This window comes from Geospiza fortis, unplaced genomic scaffold (genome assembly GCF_000277835.1).
Source record: "Geospiza fortis unplaced genomic scaffold, GeoFor_1.0 scaffold101, whole genome shotgun sequence".
Classification (NCBI taxonomy): domain Eukaryota; kingdom Metazoa; phylum Chordata; class Aves; order Passeriformes; family Thraupidae; genus Geospiza; species Geospiza fortis.
The window spans coordinates 424,475-444,446 of record NW_005054388.1 but is presented as its reverse complement, the minus strand read 5'-3'; the positions used below and the strand labels follow the sequence as shown (position 1 = coordinate 444,446).

Sequence of the window (19,972 nt, the reverse complement as noted above, 5' to 3'; positions counted from 1 at the left end):
ATTCCTGCTCTCATAGGAATACTTCCATAACACATGTTTAAGATCTAAAGTTTGCTTTTTTCCTGACTGGTGACTTCATCTGTCTCGGGCACCAGTGCAGCAAAGAGCTGGTGACCCACATCATCTCCTGCCAACCAGAACCACAGAGACTCCAAATTACAGCATTTCAACCCCTGCTGGAGGACTCTTTGCTCCTGGTCTACTGATACCTTCTAATTTGATTCTAAAAGCTGCATTAGAACTTCTTTCTGAAGCTCATCAAATAGCCAAGATCATTCCCAAAACCAATTTTTGAGAAACTCCACTGGACACTCTCCCTTCAGCCTCATATAATGACAAGGTAGAATGAGCCAATCTCTCATTTGCATGCAGCTCTTCACCAATCTCACAGTCCTTGGACTAACCAGTTACAAATCTTCACTCAGCTCCCCATCCAGACAAGGGACTATGTAAATACTACATCTAAGGCCTAAAAAATGAACTGAATGTTTCTGCCTGCAGCAGACTTTTTAGACAGCTTGCCTCAGTAATCCCCAGCTTTTTGTCTTCATGGATGAATACTGGGTTCTAACATCTTACAATACACAGAACAGTCCAATGCTGTATTTTACCTTCTCTTGTTCCTTTTTTTAAGCAGAAAACTAAGATGTGTATTTTTGTTGCAATTAATTAGCTGCTAGGTTCTTCAGCTGATTGCTCTTACAAGTCCTAACTGTGAAATGAACTTCCTACATTTGATAATGATTCAAGTCCTGAACCTCAAAATCCTACTGTATTTTGCACAGTACAAACTAGTTTATTGCATCTACAATCCAGATATGCATATGATATGCATCAACTACTCAGTATTTTCATTGTAAGGAAGATATTAATGATAAAAGTTAAATCACCAACATCAAATCCTGAGAAAGAAGCTATGAGGTCATGCCTGAGATACACTTGTCATTCTTCTGCAAAGAGGCAGCATCCAACTGCCTGCCAGCAAAACTCAGCTATGAAAAAGCTCTGATGTAGAGTTACCTCCCAAAGGCTGAATAGAATTATCAGCTGCTTTTGGTTCATGAACTCCAGAACTCAGTGATGCAACACTTGTTGAAGGCTCACATTTTCTTTTTGCTGTGCCAGGCACATTACAACTCTCCAAGTACCTAAAATATAAAGATTTCACAATATTAGACATACTAGTCCTGTGTCCAGAGGTCAAGAGTAATTTACTCACAGGTTGCTCACCTGATGACACTGTCCAAACAGCTGATCTGCTGATAGGAATACACAGGTTGCTCTTTCCAAGCCAGCTCTTCAGTAGTCACATTTTTTGGAGCAACTGTTCCTGCAGTATCCTTTCCCCCTACACCTTTCACCTGGCCACCAGCAGTATTCTGTTTTTCTGTGGAAAGAGAGACTGCTATTATGCAATTAAGACATTAAATCCTTACAAACTCCCCAAAAAGCAACAGTAGTAAAGGTTTTTCATTTCTACATGCTCAGCAGGTCACAAATTAACCACTGTAATGCACCAATAAATTAATATTATGTAAACATTTTCCTGTCCTTATGAGTTATAAAGTTTAATTAGATTGCATATGGATCCAAAAGGAATAGACACTATGACTGTAAGAGAATATATATAATTAGGGTTGAAATCCACTCAGGATGAGGACAACTCTAGTGCCCACTTAAATTATTTCAAGACAACAGCTTTAGGCCATGCCTTAACTGTGTTACACCACTATTGATTCAATACAGCCCAACATAGGATTTTCCTGGGCACAGTAGAGAGACACAGGACAATAAAACCTGAATTGATAAAATGCTGTCTTTATGCATTGAATAGAGCTCAACTAGAAAAAGTCCTGCTGCCATATTACCCAAGGCATCAGCACAGGAGACTAAGAACTGCTCATGTCTTACCTGCCAAAGACTCTTTCTTGTAGTCCAGTTTTGCTTTGCTGTCAGTGAAAATATGCTGTCCTTTATTCTTGACCTTACGGGCATACTGACAAACCTCCTGAAAGCAGTTTGGGAAGAACAGTTATTTCAAAATTTTGACATAAAACATTATGCACAGTGATTCCTCAGTAGACTAAATCTAACCTCAGTTAATCTCTATCTTGCAATTACTTTGATCACAGGAGAAATATGTATACAATTCTATTGTGCAGCTACAGAAATTTGGAGTTGAGAAGAGAAGAAATTTAAAGTATGTTTCCTGTAAACAATTACTCTGTATTTCTTTTAATCTGTTTGAATAACTTGGATAGGAAAATATAAAATATCCATTACAAAGATGACTTCAGGAAAAAACCAAACCTATCACTTGGTAAAAAACCCTAGAAATCTAACCAAGCACTGACAGGATGTTGCAGAACTGGACTGTAACAGCCTTCACTGTCTGTGGAAATAGTGAAGGAATGCCAGGCATCTATTTCCCTGTTAAATAAGAAATCCTGAGACTTCATCTGCTTACTCCACCAGTGTTTAAGAACTGAAAGCCAGGAAAGTGACCACCTTGGCAAGAGCAGGAGTCTGCAGAGTCTGATCACAGAAGCACAAATCAGATTTGGGAGAATTAGCCTACAAGCAATACAACTTATCAAGGAAAATTTTTGGCTTTCAGAATTAAACACAAAGTAAAGTTCTAAGCACAAACTACAAAATTGTTTTATTCCATTCAATTTATTTCATTCTATGTAAATGCTGTATTTTTGCAACATTAAAAGTGATCAGGGTTGAGCTATCCCTTGGTTCTGCAGGTATTACTGCATTTAATCTTCTTACTTTCATTTGGGAAAACAGTAATTACAGACTTTCTCCTCCCAAAAGAAACTGCTTTCACATATCTGGCTGGTTTTCCAAGAAACACAGCATATAACATGTAAGAGACATTAAGTGAACACACTGTACAGGTTTAAATTCTCTATAACACTGACTTTCATGTCTATCACTGTGCTTCAGTACCCTGAGGCTTCATCTACACCAGAAATGCTTATTCTCTCAGACAAAAGGGTTTTTCTGTATTAAACAAAAAAAAGATGGCATTTTCTTTATTCTTTTTCATATTTCTAATCTGAAAACATTATTCTAAAAGTTAAAAATCCCCACTTTGTTTTGTGCCACATACTTGAAAGAGAAAAATCAAAAACCTACTGGTTTGTCCTTATGAGTGTCTTCATTATTATTTCCTGTGCTGTCACTGGAGGATGCCACACTCATCAGGTGCTCATGTGAACCATTGCTACCCAGACTCCCATAGCCACTGGATCCACTGTTGTGTACAGGCTGTTAAAACAACATAAAAAAAATATATATGTATGTATTATGTATGTATGGTATACACACACCCACCTCAGGACACCAGTAATTCCATGTAAGGAAAAGTGATTTTATTTTACGCTGGGTTTTCTTGTTGCTTGGGTTTTTTTGGGTTGTTTTTTTCCTGGGGTTTTTTGTTGTTTTTTCTTTTTTCTTTTTCGTTTTGGGTTGGGTTCTGTATTAAACAAAAATTTTGTTGGGGTTTTTTGGTTTTTTGTTGGTTTTTTTCTTTTTTTTTTCTTTTTGTCTTCTTTTGTTTGTTTGTCTGAAGGACTCCACAAGTACATGAAATTCTGACGGTATCAACTGGAGCTTTAACGCACTTCAGTAGGTCTTGTGTGGTAATGATGAGTGCAAGGAATTCCCAGGATTGGGGCCAACAACTCCAGTAGAGTAGGAGCAGCTACAGACATTGTGACAGCAAGCCAGAGAGGCTGTCCCAGCAGGATGTGAGCAGGGAAGGAAGGGGCAGAGCCCCTGCTGTACCTGCAGGAGGAGCCGGTAGATCTGCTCTGTGATCTCCTGAACGCTGGGATGCAGGATCCTGTCCTCTGTGTAGTTGGGAGCAGCAAAGACATCTTCATTTAAGGGACCCCTGCACAAACCAAACATACACCAGCTCACTGCAAATGCAAGTGTTTCAACCACAGAGATCGGTTTCAATTTACCACCTACATATCCTACACAGAATTTAATGCTTATTCTGTTCCCTCATCTTAAGGATCTCTATGTAAACCTGAGGGAAGGGAAAACAAAACCATCCTGACTTACGTCCTAACTTTGTGTCTCCCAATAATAAATGAAACTTTTCGGCTCCAAGGGTTGATGAAACTGGACCAGCTGGTGTCCATGGTGATATAATCTCCATTCCTAGTGCAAAACCTGATTGGTGAATAGTCAAAAGGCTGCCCTCCATACTGAAGAACTGCAATGAAGGAATCAAACAGGAATTTCAGATTAATGTTTGCACAATTCCACGTAACAATTCAGGATTTTACAATGAACTGTACATTCATGGAGGGAATGGACATTCAATGTACTTTATGGAGGAAGATGATACTTGAGGGAACAAATACTGGGTATACTGATGTATTTAGAAATACTGAGCTACCAGAATAAGCAGATCTTCATAATTTACTGGACTATGGTCAAGAAAATCACCTTTAGAATACAACAAACTAGAGAAGGCTGAAGAAGTGGCTTTACAAACTGCCAGAATGGCTCTTATTTTCTTCTCCACGAAGTAAGAGAGAGTAACATGTAAGATATGACAACTTCTATCACATCATTCTCATACTTTTCTTTATACTTTTTAATTAATTTCATACATTTCATACTTTTATGTATGAAATATTAATTTATAGTCCATCTGTTAACGATATGTATGCTTCTTAGAAAGTACAAAACTGTGTCATTTCTCATTTTCATGGATTTGCATTAAGAATCAAGTTGTGCAGTAAAAGATTCAGTATTTACTTCTGGAAAAAATCAGAGTCACAATCAATTTTCTCCTACTACTTGTTGAGGTCTTTGTAGTCATTATAATTAAGTTCAAGGAAAAAAAATTATTTCTACACAGGAAGAAGTTACATACTTTTTTTGTGAATTGCTAGCATTAAGGGTCTGTCATTTGGGTGAAGATGCACCAAGACTGGTGTTCCTATTAAATCCTGAGGTAGGTATCCCAACAGAGGGACTGCTCTGGAGAAAGAAAGACAAAGAAAACATATCAAAAATCAAGTAGAAAAAATGTACATTTCATATTTGAAATGTTTGCATTTGAAGCTTTCTTTGCTGCTTTTCCTATGAAGAGAATGGATAATTTTAAGTTTACATTTGGTGAAAAAGCAGTGCCAAGTTAACAACAGTCATACACTTAGGGCAAGGGAGGCTTTGTTTGTTTCTGGGATGGTGTTTGAGACCAAATCAAGGAGTCTGCTACAGCAGTTCTGTCTTTTCTTTGCTGCCTAACTTTAGAGGATAAATATTTACCCCAATTTTAAAAGAGCATTAATGAAGTTTAATCTTGTAAAACTCTCATGAAGGTAAATAGTAGCCCAATCCCTTGGCTGGGAGCCATGGCTAAGGATCACAGGATTACCACAGCTGAACCAGCACCAGGGGAGCTGACCAGCACTGAAGACAACTTTCTCACAGACAGGTGAAGAGTTCAGCTCAGAGGAGCTGCAAGGGAGCAAGCTTATTAACTAGAGAATTAAAAGTAATGGTACTAAATTCCTGCATGTTATCCATGACCACTTCTAGTGATGTGAAAAAACTAATTTATGTGACAAAACAATTTTTATTGATCACTTCAAGCATTTGCATTAAGGATAAAGAGTGAAAGTTCACAAATACCACTCTGCACCTTACCCTGAAGGTTAACAACTGAAAATGTACTTTGGAAAAAAAAACTTACTAAGTCAACACTACTCAGTGACGTTTAAATTGCCAGATGCCAACAAGTCCTCTTGTAAGCTCAAAATGCTGTACATCTTCCCCCAGCCCCACTCACTGCCAAAGGCCCAGGGGCAGGGAGATATATCTGAACAGCTTTAATGGAGGACTCAGCCCCAGTGCACCAGACAGGGGATGTGTGTCAGGCAGGAACTCCAAAGCATTATGCAGCAAATGCCTTCAGCACTGCACTTCCAACAACCCACTGGAATTACATCAGTTCCCCAAAACATCAAACATACCCTTCCAGCAAAGAGGCTGAGGGGAAAGTGGAGAGCAACTAATGCCTTATTATCAAAGCAATTAGTTTAATAATCAGTCTTAATAATCAGTCTTAAAAGCTTGTAGATGAACTAAAGCAACAGAGCAGAAAGTGGCATGGAACTCATACCAAACCAGATCACTTTGACACATTGACATTTAGAAGTGCTGCCAAGTTCAAAGCACATGAGAAAAGTTGTGCTGCTAGAGGACTTTAAAATCTCAGTCAACTCCAAACAACTTCAGCCAGGGCTTCATCAAATAAACCACAAGAAGGTTTTGTTCAGCACTGCTCCTGTTTGCCACCTGCTTTATGAAAGTCAGGGATCTGGAATGTGAGACTGAGCTGGCCTTGCCTGCTCTGATGAAAAGGAAACTAAAAGATGATCCAGGACTTCCCACACTGCTGGAAAGAGGAGTTACAAAAATGGAGTGAAATTTTCTTCATGGTGCCAGACAATAAAACTACAGGCAATGGTCCCAGACTGGAGTCTGGAAAGCTGATGCTGGATGTTAGGAAAAGGTTTTTAACAGAGCAGTGCAGCACAGGAGGTTTCCCATACAGACTGAGTCATCTCTGTCTCTGAAAGTTTTCAGCCATTACTGAGACAAGGCCACAGCTGACCTTAGCCAGGACTGGGCAAGATTTCATTTCAAGCAAAAGGATGGAACCAAGACCTCCAGCCCTTCAGTGCTCATATAATGCTGCATTTGAGAATATCTTGGCATCATTATGCTTCCTCATAAAAATTCAGAGGTTAAGTTAATAAATTAATTTTATGAATGCAAATACACGAGTGGCATAAGAATGGCTGATGAGGAGATCAGCTGCCAAGTTTAGTTCGTGTTTCATAGAATGACATTTAAAGTGTCAAAAAACATGAATAAGAAATCTCTTTATATTATTATTGTAAGTTACACACAAAACTGCTTTAAGTTAATTTACAAAGATCATTCCACTATGAACTTACACCCATTAAACATGTGAAGTGTCAAATATATTAAGGCAAATATATGTAGGAATGATCCATTTGATTTCAAGAAAATATTTATTTTTACTTAACATACTCTGTGCAGAGATTGACCTGCAGAGTTCAGACAAATATGCATTTTTCCAACCCATGAACACGTACTGATTACAGAAATTAACTTTATGCAAGTCAAGCAATGGTTTCAGGGTTATGTTATGAACAACACTCAGTCAACAGCAGGTGCTCAGTTGCACATTTTCAAATATTAGGACTCTGCTTTCTTTAAGAATCTCTTGTTTTGTGTATTCCACCAAACCCTGGAGAGCTTAAGAGTAACAAACTGCATATGCATATCTTGGTAAACATTTATCAGGCTGCCAATGCTCTCAGGAGTTAAATAATTAAAAGCAAAATCAACTACATAATCACAAGAACAGAAATAAATGACACAAAGTCCTAATTTCAGACCAAGATGCAATCAACCCTCACTGGAAGTGTTGGAAAATGGTATTTGAGAACAAGTGGTAACATCAAACTAACAGAAAAGAAGCTTCCCTAGGATTCTCAAGGAAGGATTTACTGGACTTGCTGCACTCAAGCCCAAGAATAAGGGCAAGGCTCCCCACTCAGCAATTTTGCCATTTCTGTTAAATGACTGCTGGAGATCACTGAGCTGTGCATGCACAGAGGAACAGAAGTTTTGCACTGTGCCCTCAGCCTCTTTGTAAAGATAAACCCACTCTGCAGCTGGCTTGAAGCATGTGTGGAAATGAAGGAGACAGAAAAATCCATGAAGAAGACAGAACTACAGTGGATTAAGTAGTTCTTTTATCAACTTGAGCTGTTTAGAGGGACTGTATAAAGCACAGCATGGAAAAACAGTTTGTCAGCATTTCACTGTCTGTCCTACAGGAACTCAGCCACAACATCTGCCTCTCTACAGGTAAAACTGTCTCAGAAGTCAAGCAGTGCTCTTTTTACCTTGACTCCATCTTAGTCAAACATCACAATAACCTCCTTTCACCAATCTCCCTCTCTTCTGCTGCATTTAAGGATTGTGCCAAGAATGAAATATTTTTTTAGAAACTAGATTTCTACCCAAAAAATACCACAGAATCTCAAAATTGTCCATTATGCTCCTGCTCTGTCTGAAGACATCCCCCCATCTCAACCTCCAAAGAAAATTTTAGCATTCTCAGAATGCTTAAAAACAAATGGGAGAATCTCAGCAGCCAGATATTACCGCTGCAGCTCACTTGGGTTTTGCTATGGAGAAAAAAAAATCAAAACAAAGCACCATATACAGCCCAAATATCAGAAACCATCACAAAGGAAATATCAAGGAGGGTGGAAAAGGAAGGGGAAAGGCAGTGTTTTCAACTCAGGAATAGGTGAATTCTCTTTTAAAGTCAAGTCCCCAGGGCTCAGGATTGGGTTTAATGTCTTTATCCATGATCTGGCCAAGGGGACAGAGAGCACCCTCCATCGGTTTGCAGACAACAGCAAACTGGGTGAGAGAGTTGATTCTCCCAGGGAATAAGTGACAGACGAGGAAATGACCTCAGGGCAGGTTTAGATTGGCTATTAGGAAACACTTCTTCATGGAAAGGGTTGTCAAGGAACAGATTGCCCACAGAAGGGGTGCAGTCACCATCCCCAGAGGTATTTAAAAATATGCAGATGAGGCATTTAGGGACAGCACTCAGTGCTGGACTTGATGATCTTAGAGGTCTTTTGCAACCTAAACGATTCTATGAAAGCCTGGCTTAGACCTCAGTTCCCAAGTCTTGCATATACATTAAGATCACGGGTGGCGTTTTTGTTTTCTAATTTAGAATGTAAATACTTACTCTAACCAGTTTTTATGACTGTCAAAGCAATTTGAAGCCTTCAGCCAGTGTAATTGGAATCGTTTTTATACACATTTTTTTAAAAGATCTAATGCTGTATTCAAAAGCTGTACCTCTAGCTGTCCCTGGGCCAGCAGAGAGCAACAGCAGCATATTTGCTGAATCAAACTTAAAAATCCAAAAAACCCACACCTAAATGTCTCATACAGGTAATAACTGGCAGCACAGGAATTCTTTTGAACATGGGTTCATTGACTAAATTTGTGTCCAGAATTTCCCAAGAGGGAAGGAAAGTGGAAGAACAAGTTGTTAGCAGACACTTAAATACCAGTGTAATGTGTTCTTGTGTATAGTGAAAATGGGGGGAGGATATGCTTTTCTTAGGTTAAACACCCTTCAGTAGTTGCACAATTTTTAACCCCATAGAGACACCTTAAATCCTGCAAAGATATTGGATAGGTTGCTCATGAGTAAATTTAAAAATAATTTTTGTAAGTTACCTTTCATCTACATCCTGAAACAAACAGGTCGGTGTGTGCGTAGTTGTAAAAATCCTTTTGTCAGGAGGAATTCTGGGTGCTGAGAGAAAAATAAAAGCACATTAGCAACTGGGGGTTTTGCATACATAATCTTCAAGCTGCCACTCCAAAATTCTGGCCAAGAGCATACAGCAAAGCAGCAAGGACAGAGAACGGAAACAATTCTCTATCATTTTAATAAAGTTTGAACACATCTTACTTTTAGGAAAGCAAGCTAGTCTTTGTGCACTCAAGGATTACCTTCATAACCAGAATGGACTTTTTCTGCAAGCAACACACAGCAAAGCTGGTCTTCTGCTATTTCTGGATCTTGCACTTTGATAAGGTAGGGAGTCATCCGGAATGGGTGATAGCAAATCTCATTTTCCCGCTCCTTTCCCGCACTAATAATTACAGAGAGATAATTATTTCAACAGATTCATCTTACACTGAACACAACTTTAATTTATGCATTGTATTTCCCTCATGACACAAGAGCTGCATGCTAGCTACTAAAATAGCACCCAAGATCTTAGCTTGACTTTTTTTTTTGGTGGAAGAGAACGTAATTCTGATGGTACCCTCTGCATACCAACTTCCGTAAGATTGTGCTGTTCTCTCTACTGCCTGAAACAATACTCACAGCAGCATTACATGGAAGTCTGATAGAAAACCAGCTCACAAAATACATTAAGTTACTTTGTTCTCTTTCAGAGGGATGAGTTTACAGGGCTTTTTAATGAAGATTGCTATATCCCCTGAGTTAACACAAAGGTCATCTTTTAATCAATATTTATTCCAGTTTAGAAGCAGTGAAGGCTCAATATCTAATAACAGGTGTTTGCTTAACCAGAATGCAAACACAGTAATGAGAACAACAACCATTTACACAGTGACCAAAGAAGAATCAGTTGTAATAAGTTTATAACAGCAGAGCTAAATAAAAGTAAAGCTTTTAAAAGCAGTAGTTGGACACAAAATCTCCAGTAACACAAGCAGTACTTCTACAGTACATCCAATGCAACACTCTGGAGCTCTGCATTACCTCCAATTCATTTCAAGTTTATTTATTCATATCTCGATAATAAGTATTTATTTACTCCAGAAGTAATTAAATAATTGGATCCACTGTTTTTGCTTCAGAAATGCTGCCAGAGAGGCAGTAAGCATCAAGAAATCAAAGTGCACAAGAAAGAACATGAACTAAATTGCCAGCTTTTCCTAAATAAATAAAAATACCCCAAAACTAAAGAGGAGTGATTGGGCAGGAAAAGAAGGAAGAAAAGCAAACCAAAGAATTGTGTCCTCTATTAATCAGAGGACAAAAGAGACAAGTCGAGTAACCCTGGAGTATCTTCCTAGGGGATACTTGAGATAAATCTGAGCCATTGGTTTTTCAGAATGAAGGAGACTGAAGCAGGTGCTGAACAGTTCTATCTACATGACCCAAAGGCTTTCCAGAGCAGGAGGAGATGCTGTACCACCTTCCTTTATGGCACAAAGGTCAATACTCACAGGGATTAACTCCCAAGATGGAACTTCCTGAAATCAGTTCAGTTTTCTCTGTAGCTGCTACAGTTCATCAACTCAAGGATGTGCATATGTTTTGCTTTACAATCACATTATGAATAAGCACGAAATGTTCAAACCATATGGTTCTTATAAAAGTCAAATACTTATGTAATGCTTGGTTTCATAACACAACACTAAGCTTTACAATATTGTCTTACCTGATGCGACAGAAAAAAGATTTCTCTTCCATGCAATCCTGGGTGGAAGACTCTAGAAATATTAAACATATTTCATAACAAGTTACAAATTACTAGAAGATGATGATATTTAGTGTAAGAATTTTTTCTTAGATAATACATTTTTTTAAAGTTTAAGTTTTCCCTGAACTCTCCATATGTATTGGTTAAACAATGTACATCATAAGCAACTAAATCTGAACATCACTCAGATTCTGAGGCTGGCATGTGAATCAGAGCTCCTGGTTTATCAAGTCTTTTTTTTTAAACATATCTAAACAGCTCTCCAGTTTGAGCTGCTTACTCTTATCAGCATTTTCACAGTACTTTATACCAATGACCAAAAAATGTTGGGTTTCCTAGGACCCCAAATCTGACCACCAAATGCACTTCCTAGCACCCCTGTTCTCTCTTTTTCCTGAAGACTTCCTCTCATGTTTTAAGCTAATTTCCCTCCTTTTCCAGAGTAGCCACACACTGATTCCCAAGGGAAGCTCTGGAATTTCAAAGGCCTCCAGTGCACAATATTTTGGAGATTATATTGTTTGGCAACTCATACATGAGAGAGTGAGCACACTTCTATTTGATTAAGCTAATTTCCCTCCTTTTCCAGAGCAGCCACACACTGATTTCCAAGGCAAGCTCTGGAATTTCTAAGGCCTCCAGTGCACAATATTTTGGATATTATATTGTTTGGTAACTGATACATGAGAGAAAGCACACTTGCTGCATTTTTTAAATCTGAAGCTGACATAAACATAATAAAGCTACAGAAAATGTTTCAAGAAAGCAAAACCAAAAAACCTCCTACCTAACTGAGTAATTAGGATCATATATAATTTTCCACTGATCCTGTTTTGAGCCAGAGGTTGTACTGGAGACCTCACAAGGTCCCTTTTGACCTGCTTTATGTTTGCATTGCTTAGCACATGTTTACTGCTGATTGTTTCTTCAGATTAAATATGGCTCACACCCTGGCTTTACTTCACAGATTTAGCATGCAATGCATTGGAATTTCAAACATTTAGAGCAGACCTTGAATTTCAAGTATTTAGTTGAAGCAGTTGGCAGATATTTCTCAATTACTATCAGCTGCAGGTACATGAGTAAAACAATCCTACCATAAATAAATATCAAGTGCCCTGAGACATCTGATCCTTCACCATTAATTATCCTAGTATAATTTTTCTGAGGCTAGAAGAAGAGAGCTGTGATTACACTTGGTGAGTGTCAGTGATGACAGCTGAAACACCTTTTTCTACACCATAATCAAGGTGTCCAGTACTCAAATCATAACTAGTTTAAAAGGAAGGAGACAGACTATTGTCCCCTTTACACTTGAGGAAGAGAAAATGTGAAGAAAAATTGTTTTCATTTGATTGCTAGTACAAGTGGAAAGTAAATTCACCATCCAGCATGAATTCCTACTTTGTTTTCATTCATCATCTGGCTGAAAGGGGAATGAGAACTGATAAATAATGACATTGAGAAGACTTTTAACCAAGAGACAAGTCTTGCTGATTTATAGAATAGATTTGTACACCTAGTGTTGTTCAGAGGTGTTCTAATAATGCCCCTGTGCCATACCCTCAGGAAGTGATGGGGAGGATGGAAGGACATCCAAAATCAATTATTTGCATTTGTGTGACTGCCAGAAGGTCAGAGAAGTATCTGCTGCTGAGCCCACTCACCAGCTCTATTGCAGATGTTCCACGATGGTAATCTGTATGGGGTGGTAGAAGTATAGAACACACTGACATCCTGAGGTGCCAAGAACTCCACAAATTTGGCATTTTTAAAATAGCCCCTCTTGCAGCGGAGAATAGAAGCAGCTTGATCAGAGATGTATAAAATTTTCCCAGTTATCAAAGAAACAGCTACAGCAAACATATCCTAAAACCAAAAATCTCTAATTATTTAGACTGTTTGAAACATTCTTCAGTGCAGCATATATTTCTGAGAAAAACATTTATGATATAAAAACATTAATAAGTTCAAAATGAGAATTAAGGAAATTTAATTTTATTACAGATATTGAACACAATGAATCTGCTCATTAAGTAGACACAGAATATTTTTCAATTATGCAGTAAGAATAATACACTACTATTATCTGGGTTACAAGCCCTAAATATCATTGTCTATAGTTCTGTGATGCAGAATGAATTTAAAAATTAAGAATTAATGACCTTCCAGCTATATAACTTCACATTTTCCCTGTGCTTGTTGCAGACATGATTTACATGTACGAAATTCAGGCGTTTTTGAAAGGCTGTTTGTGTTAGCTGGTCCATCCACAAAAAGTGAAAAAAGGGCTCCAAACCACTTGGTAAAAAATAATGAGTACACAGGTGGGAAGAAGTCCCACACACTTGTATTGTTTCTCTTCCTGCCACAGAGGAGCTCCCTGCGTCACAACCTTGAGTGCTGCACTCACAAACACTGCACAGGAACTGAAGAGCTGCCAGCACAACACAGCTTTCACAAACAGATATTCACATTAATTGAACAATGTTTATGATATGTGGCTTAATTTCTCAGTTGTACTCTACACTTCCTATTTATTTCACCTTGTGGGCAGTCTTTACTATTCACAGATTCAACAAAACCCACCTACTTCAAGCTATGGAACATCCCCCACCATGCTCTTGTTTTAGAGAGTTCAGACTTGATATATTCAATGAGGTTGCAGCCCAAAACAATAGTAGAAGATAGTCTAATACATTTAGATGCCATTATTTTTGAAGACTCCATAACTTATTCCCAAAATACTAATAATATGGAAATAAATATAATTTAAAAAATCATTCAGGTTATCATTCCACTGCTAGAACTCCAGTGATGGTCCTAGCTGTTCCTGTCTCTATGAGAACACAGCATCACTGGACCCCACAGAAAGCCTGCACCAGCTGCAAAACCAGGCAAATCCCACAGAAAAGGATACAGTGATTCCAATAATTTGTCACTCTTCAGTCACACTAACACAGAACTGGTGAAACATCAAATAACCCCTAGTATAAGAATAAGCTGAAGTGATTCACTGTGTGCCTTGACCAAAATTTGGAAAAATTTAGCTCTCCAACTTTTGCAATTGCACTGAAATGAAACCTAATGATGTGTCTCAGTGCTCTGTATCACATGGACACAGAGATTTGTCACACCACCACCTCCAGGCACGAGGAACCATTCAGAGGATCAGGGAGGTCAAACTTCTTATTTCCCACCTAACCAACAGAAACAACTTTGTAAAGTCTGAAAAGGCTCAGAGTTTCTTAACATCCCCTTAGGGCCAAAAGGCAGTTTCTTCAGCTTTGTGGCCTAGCTACCAACCCTTCCCTTGTAAGAAGGAGGCATGCCTGAGAATTGCAGTTCCAGGAAACATTTTCAGTCCTCACAGAGACTCAGGGCAGCATACTCACCGCATTTTTCATGATGTATTCTGAGGTTATAGTCTCCACTTCTTCCACTGTGTAAGATGATACATTGAGACCAGCAGGTTGGGATTCATTAATCATCAACAACTGGTAATATTCCTCATTGGCTACATGAGAACAACAAACAATTTATAATCAAGATTATCAATAAACACCCAGCCCAGAAGCAGTAAATGGCAAAAATATTTTTTGGCATAAATGCAGAAGTTGTGAAGTTGGCAGTTGGGAAATCCAGGCACTATTCCAAATACATCAATTTCCCTGGTAGAGCTTCCTCATCAGTAACTCAAACAAGAGTACACATCTTAATCTACCCATATATGAATGGTCACATATTGTAGTCTGACGGCTCAAACAGTATGAAACTGTAAATTGTTTTCAAATCAATTTTCTAACTCAATCAAACAGCAGTAAAACATCAAGCCTCTAGAGAGCTGCTTCAACTCCCAAAGGAACAAAAGTTAACAAAGCCAACAAATAGGAACAACATGAAAATATCTGGTTAGGTGGAAAATATCTGGTTTTCAGCCATAGTACAGTTCTCTTTGTAGAGCTAGGTTTACTTAAACTCCTATTTTGAAAGTTTCACTTTAGCCAGGTTGGCATTATCTAGGCAGTATCACACTTTATTACCTTTAACTTGTTTAATGCTTTTAAGGGCATATTTCAATGTCGTTAGGACACTGGATTTGCCTTTGACTCTCTTCTCAGAAGGAAGGTGAGCTTTCAGCTCCTGCAGTGTTTTCAGCAATTCCTTTTGTGTTTTGGCTTTAGTGGACTGCTCACTGCTGTAAGATGAAAAACAAAAACCACAACATCACTTGAATGCTTGAAGTGACACATCATCCTCAGAGCAGCCCAAACATACTCTGGCACTTGTCACCGACATCAATTTCTATCACCAGCCTCATTAACTTTACCAGTACTCACTCAGTATCACGTTCCAGAACTTATGGAAATTCTTATGTGACCATTTAAAATGAAAGATTTACCACCACCTGGAATGTAATTGTAAAATGGACTCTGTATGTGCAACAGTACATATGTCCAAGCACCACAGAATTTATTTTTTTTTCTTTGCCACAGTCCCCCTCCTCCCTTTTTAGTGGTATTTTCCTTAGTTCCTTTCAAAATCAAACTCAGAAATGTTCATGGACTTCAAAGGAGAGAAGCAGGAGGTCCATTCAACCCTTCACCTCCTGTTCAAGCAAGTTCCCTTAAGAAAGGTCCCTGAAAAGGGAATGGCAGTGGGAGAGCATGAAGTTAACAAAACAAATGGAGAAATCCTTTGAATAATGTATCCCATCTAAGCATGGCAACACATTAAATAAGATGAGGAAACTCTGACTAAATTTGTAAGGGATAGAATCAGAGGAGGCTGGAGACAGAAGCTGCATTCACAGGTCTCAGGCACATGTTCAGAAGAGCTGTCTCAGTGGAGAAGGACAAACTACAGACTCTCATTGTCAGTATCAGAAAGTTATCACCTTCCTTTCCAGTTCCTGGGTTCTCTCCCCATTATTGAGAGGTGCTGATACAGTCACAAAGAAAGAGAAAAGGAGGTGAGGGAAGTGAGGGAGAGGGTAGCAAAGATGGATGGCAGATGGGTAGGAAGGAGTTAAAAATGATAAGTCAACTTGCCTTTCGCATTGGAGATTTTAAAAGCTGATCATTCACAATGATCAAAAGGATTATAGACCTGTTCTTAGATCTTCCTGAATTTTTTTTCCCTTCCAAAGGAAGGTCTTTTCTCAACACCTGATTGTCCTGGCTGGCAATCTGTAAGAAGTTACCCTGGGCACTGCTGTGGAAACAATAGTCCTGGCAACTGCACTGCCTGACTGAAGTGGCCAGAAAAGCAGCTTCAGCTGCCAAGTAATTTTCAAGAGGATTTGTGAACATTTTTCTGGGAAGTTTTAAGAGCTTGAAAAGGCAGATAAATCGTCTGACAGGTGTTGGGTGTATTTCACCAAAAATGCTTGCAAAGTGACAAAGCTGTACTAGAGAATACACATTGTTCTTGCTTCCACCACAGAGCACTGTGAGACACACAGCGTTCATTTACTCACTGGTCACTTTGTACCAAGAAATAATGGCAAGGGATCAAACAAAAGACTGCAGCACTCCCTTGGGAAACATGATGTTCATGCTGTGTATTAAAATCATGTGTACAACGTGGTTTGACAGCTCAGACTGCTGCAATCAAACAGGGCTTTGTTAACAGAGTTTCATAGAAGAACCCTTCATGCTGGCAGTAGGGAAAAAGAGAGAGGAAAGATTATGAAATAACTGAGCATACTGCTGGTTTGTACTCTCAGAGTACAGACTGCTTCATGAGAGTGGTCAGATTCTTCTGCAAGGAAAAAAACCTTTCCAAATTAGCCTACAGCAGCAGCAAACACAGAAGATGGACATGCTTGGAAAATAAGTTACACAACTCCAGAATGTTTTTCCAGAGAGCAGGAGCATCAGGCACAGCAGGCAGCCACAGGACAGAATAAGCAAGTTTATAAAGATAGGAGTTTTTCATTTTGCTTTTTGTGGGCAGCAAATTGGAAAGGTACCTACAGATATTAATCTAGAGTTGCTGGTTGGCACTGATACTGAATGCAAACCCCAGCAGTCTGAATCAAAGATCAAGCCTACAAAGGTAAGTAGCTTGTCAGTCTACTTTAGTCTTCTCTTTGAAGATCATTCTCTAGATATCTTCAGTCTTCCATTCCCAAATGATCAGATTTTGCTCTGTAACCCTCTAGCACAGTACCTGATGGCTGGGGAGAACACACTACCATCTGGATTCTTAATTATTTCTGAGCAGAGACCTATTAATAAAATTTAGAACTGAAACACCAAATACTTGTAGTAACTAAACCCATCCAAAATTTCACAGTGAAGAAAACTAAATCAATGGGAAATAAAGATTAAGAAATGCCTTTGGTTCACTCTTTCACAATAAGCAACATAAAGTCTGGATCACAATTTCCAATTGAAAATACAGCATGGAACAAAATTTCCAGGTGCATGCAAGGCAGACACAGAAAATATGGTGAACACACACCAAATGGTGCATGGGAGTAATTTGAATTTGCCACTTTTCTAGGAACTGCATGAGATAGAAAGACATTCAGGTAGGCAGGTCTTAGATATGGGTCTTAACATCAACAGGCTAGATATCTTTGATCTGCTCAGGACCAAGCTTTGATCTCCTGATCTGACTTAAAAGTTGACTTTAAAAAAGTCAACTTAGTTGACTTAGTCACCAAGTTGACTTAAAAAAAGTTGACTTAAAACAAGTGCAGCAGGAAGTGTGTAAATATGAGCCTTCAAGCTACCAGGCTCTTCAAGGCTACCAGGGACAAAAGCAGAGTTCATACAGAGGGATTCATTCCTGCAGCTGGGGTTTGTGTATCATTTATCCTTACTCCCTGGGGCCTTGAATCCCAGCAAATGGAACACAGGAGAGGCAGGTGATACAGCTGCTGGACACCAGGAATAACCCAGCCCAATGGTGGATTCTGATGTTAACACACCACCAAATTCAGACTAAATTCTGAAGAGCAAAAAAAAAAAAATTTAAAGCTACAAAACCCCACTGTAACTAAAGCAATATTCAAAGGGACCCACAAAAAACCAAAATTACAGACTTAAGGCACCAAATCAAAACAAAGTAACACGACTTCAAAGGTTACCACACAACTCACATGGAAGAGCAACAAAAGGCTCTAATTTAATCAAGTGGTTAATATGAGATGCTACTGATTATGGACAGGAAGAAATCAAAGACAGGATTTCTTGTGTAGTCATGCAGGTTGAGGCAAAACAAAACAAAAAACCAAAATATGACATTATTTACTTTTCAGCATTTAGCATATTACTGAAAAATAGATGCCCATTAATTTACCTGCATCCACTGCTGGACTGATTGTGTTCAGAGTTTGCAATCATCAGACTAAATGCATTTGAGCTTGAACTAGAATAAGGAAAAGATAAAAAGATTAATATTTTAAAACCTAACAAAAAACTTTTGTTCATTGTAGCTTACTTTCCTATTTTGTTCATTGTAGCTTACTTTCCTATTAATGACTGGCTACCTCAAAAAAACCCCAAACCAACCAACCAAACCAAACATGAACCCCCTCCCCCCAAAAAAAATCCAACACAAAAACCCTGAAATCCCAACTCCAAATTTTAAAAGCTTCTGCATGGTACAACAAATGGGCACTAAAGCTGCAAACATTTATCTAAGCAGCACAGAATAGCTTGAGTGGGAAAGGAGCCATAAGGATCACTGAGTCCCAACACCCTGGTCCTCACAGGACTACTAGAGAGATGGTTCTTAACATAGCTTTGCTCTGTCCAGGGAACTACTACTGAAAAGATTAAAACAGCATGGTTGCACCCTCACACATAAGAATTAACTGACAGGTTTTGACATACAATTACAGAAGTTAGTTTACAAGACAATAAATAAATAAATAAGGCAAGTTAAACACTCAATGACGAGAAGAAAGATGCAAATTATGCTGGCAATGCAAACACCAACACCAGAGATCTCTTCTTTAAGATTTATACTACATAATTTACACCACATGAGTACAACTTAAGCAGCACACTCAGCCCCCTGCTGAAGAGGCTTTATACCTTAGTTATTATTCAGAAATATTGATTCAAATGTAAAAAGTCTTTAGGGGCAAAAATAAAAGTGAAATGTATTTAATAACAGCTACTACCTTTTATGACAGTCTGAAGATTCCATGAGCATTGCTGAATCCTTCCCATTTTCATCAGATTCATGACCATGAGAATCATGCCCACTTGAATAGTTTTCATTTGTGTCATTCCCACTGGAGTCATTCCCACTGGAGTCATTCCCACTGGAGCCACTGCTCATTTCAATATCTTCCTGAAGAACTTCATGAGAGTGTTCAGGCTTTGCTTGAATTTCTGAGTCTTCAGCAATCATCTGGCTGTGGTCAGTGGGAAGTCCAGAATAGTCACTCATCTTGAGCTGCTCTTTTAAGGAGAAGGATGGTGAAAGGTTTCCACTGATGCCAGGCTGCTGCTCAGGGTTCTGCTCCTCAGGGCTTGAGGAGAACCCCCAGAACTTGACAGAGTCCGTGGGACACTCATCAGAAACACTGCCAAGACCAAGAGCAAATCAAGCCATATTCAGAATTTTCCCTCTGTATAAACTCTGTTTGGAAGTACAGATGCACAAATCTGAGGAGGAAGGGAAGGAAGAAAAAAAAATTATTTTCTTGTTTGCCTTGCTGACAAACTGGAATTTGCACTGACTGAAACAAGTAAAAAATGACATGCATGGTTAATATATTCAGCATTTGCATGGTGAAATGTTTCAGTTAAATTGAAAAAATCTCACAATGTTTTATCATGAAAAAGGTATTTATTTTTTAGTAAAAA

The 19,972-nt window shown here is 38.6% G+C and overlaps 1 protein-coding gene across 1 annotated transcript in view; it reads right to left on the bottom strand.

The window, feature by feature from the left end:
• LOC102041010 (period circadian protein homolog 2-like) overlaps positions 1–19,693 on the bottom strand; it is a 30,188-nt gene extending 10,495 nt beyond the window's left edge. The window contains 15 exon segments of the mRNA XM_031060698.1: positions 1,021–1,148; positions 1,231–1,387; positions 1,912–2,008; positions 3,148–3,279; positions 3,799–3,907; positions 4,084–4,237; positions 4,907–5,013; positions 9,352–9,430; positions 9,631–9,773; positions 11,100–11,151; positions 12,809–13,010; positions 14,537–14,658; positions 15,185–15,339; positions 18,453–18,521; positions 19,282–19,693. Of these exon segments, the coding sequence (XP_030916558.1) occupies positions 1,021–1,148; positions 1,231–1,387; positions 1,912–2,008; positions 3,148–3,279; positions 3,799–3,907; positions 4,084–4,237; positions 4,907–5,013; positions 9,352–9,430; positions 9,631–9,773; positions 11,100–11,151; positions 12,809–13,010; positions 14,537–14,658; positions 15,185–15,339; positions 18,453–18,521; positions 19,282–19,553 (1,978 nt within the window). The 5' untranslated portion in view covers positions 19,554–19,693.
• Positions 19,694–19,972: the final 279 nt, after the last annotated feature.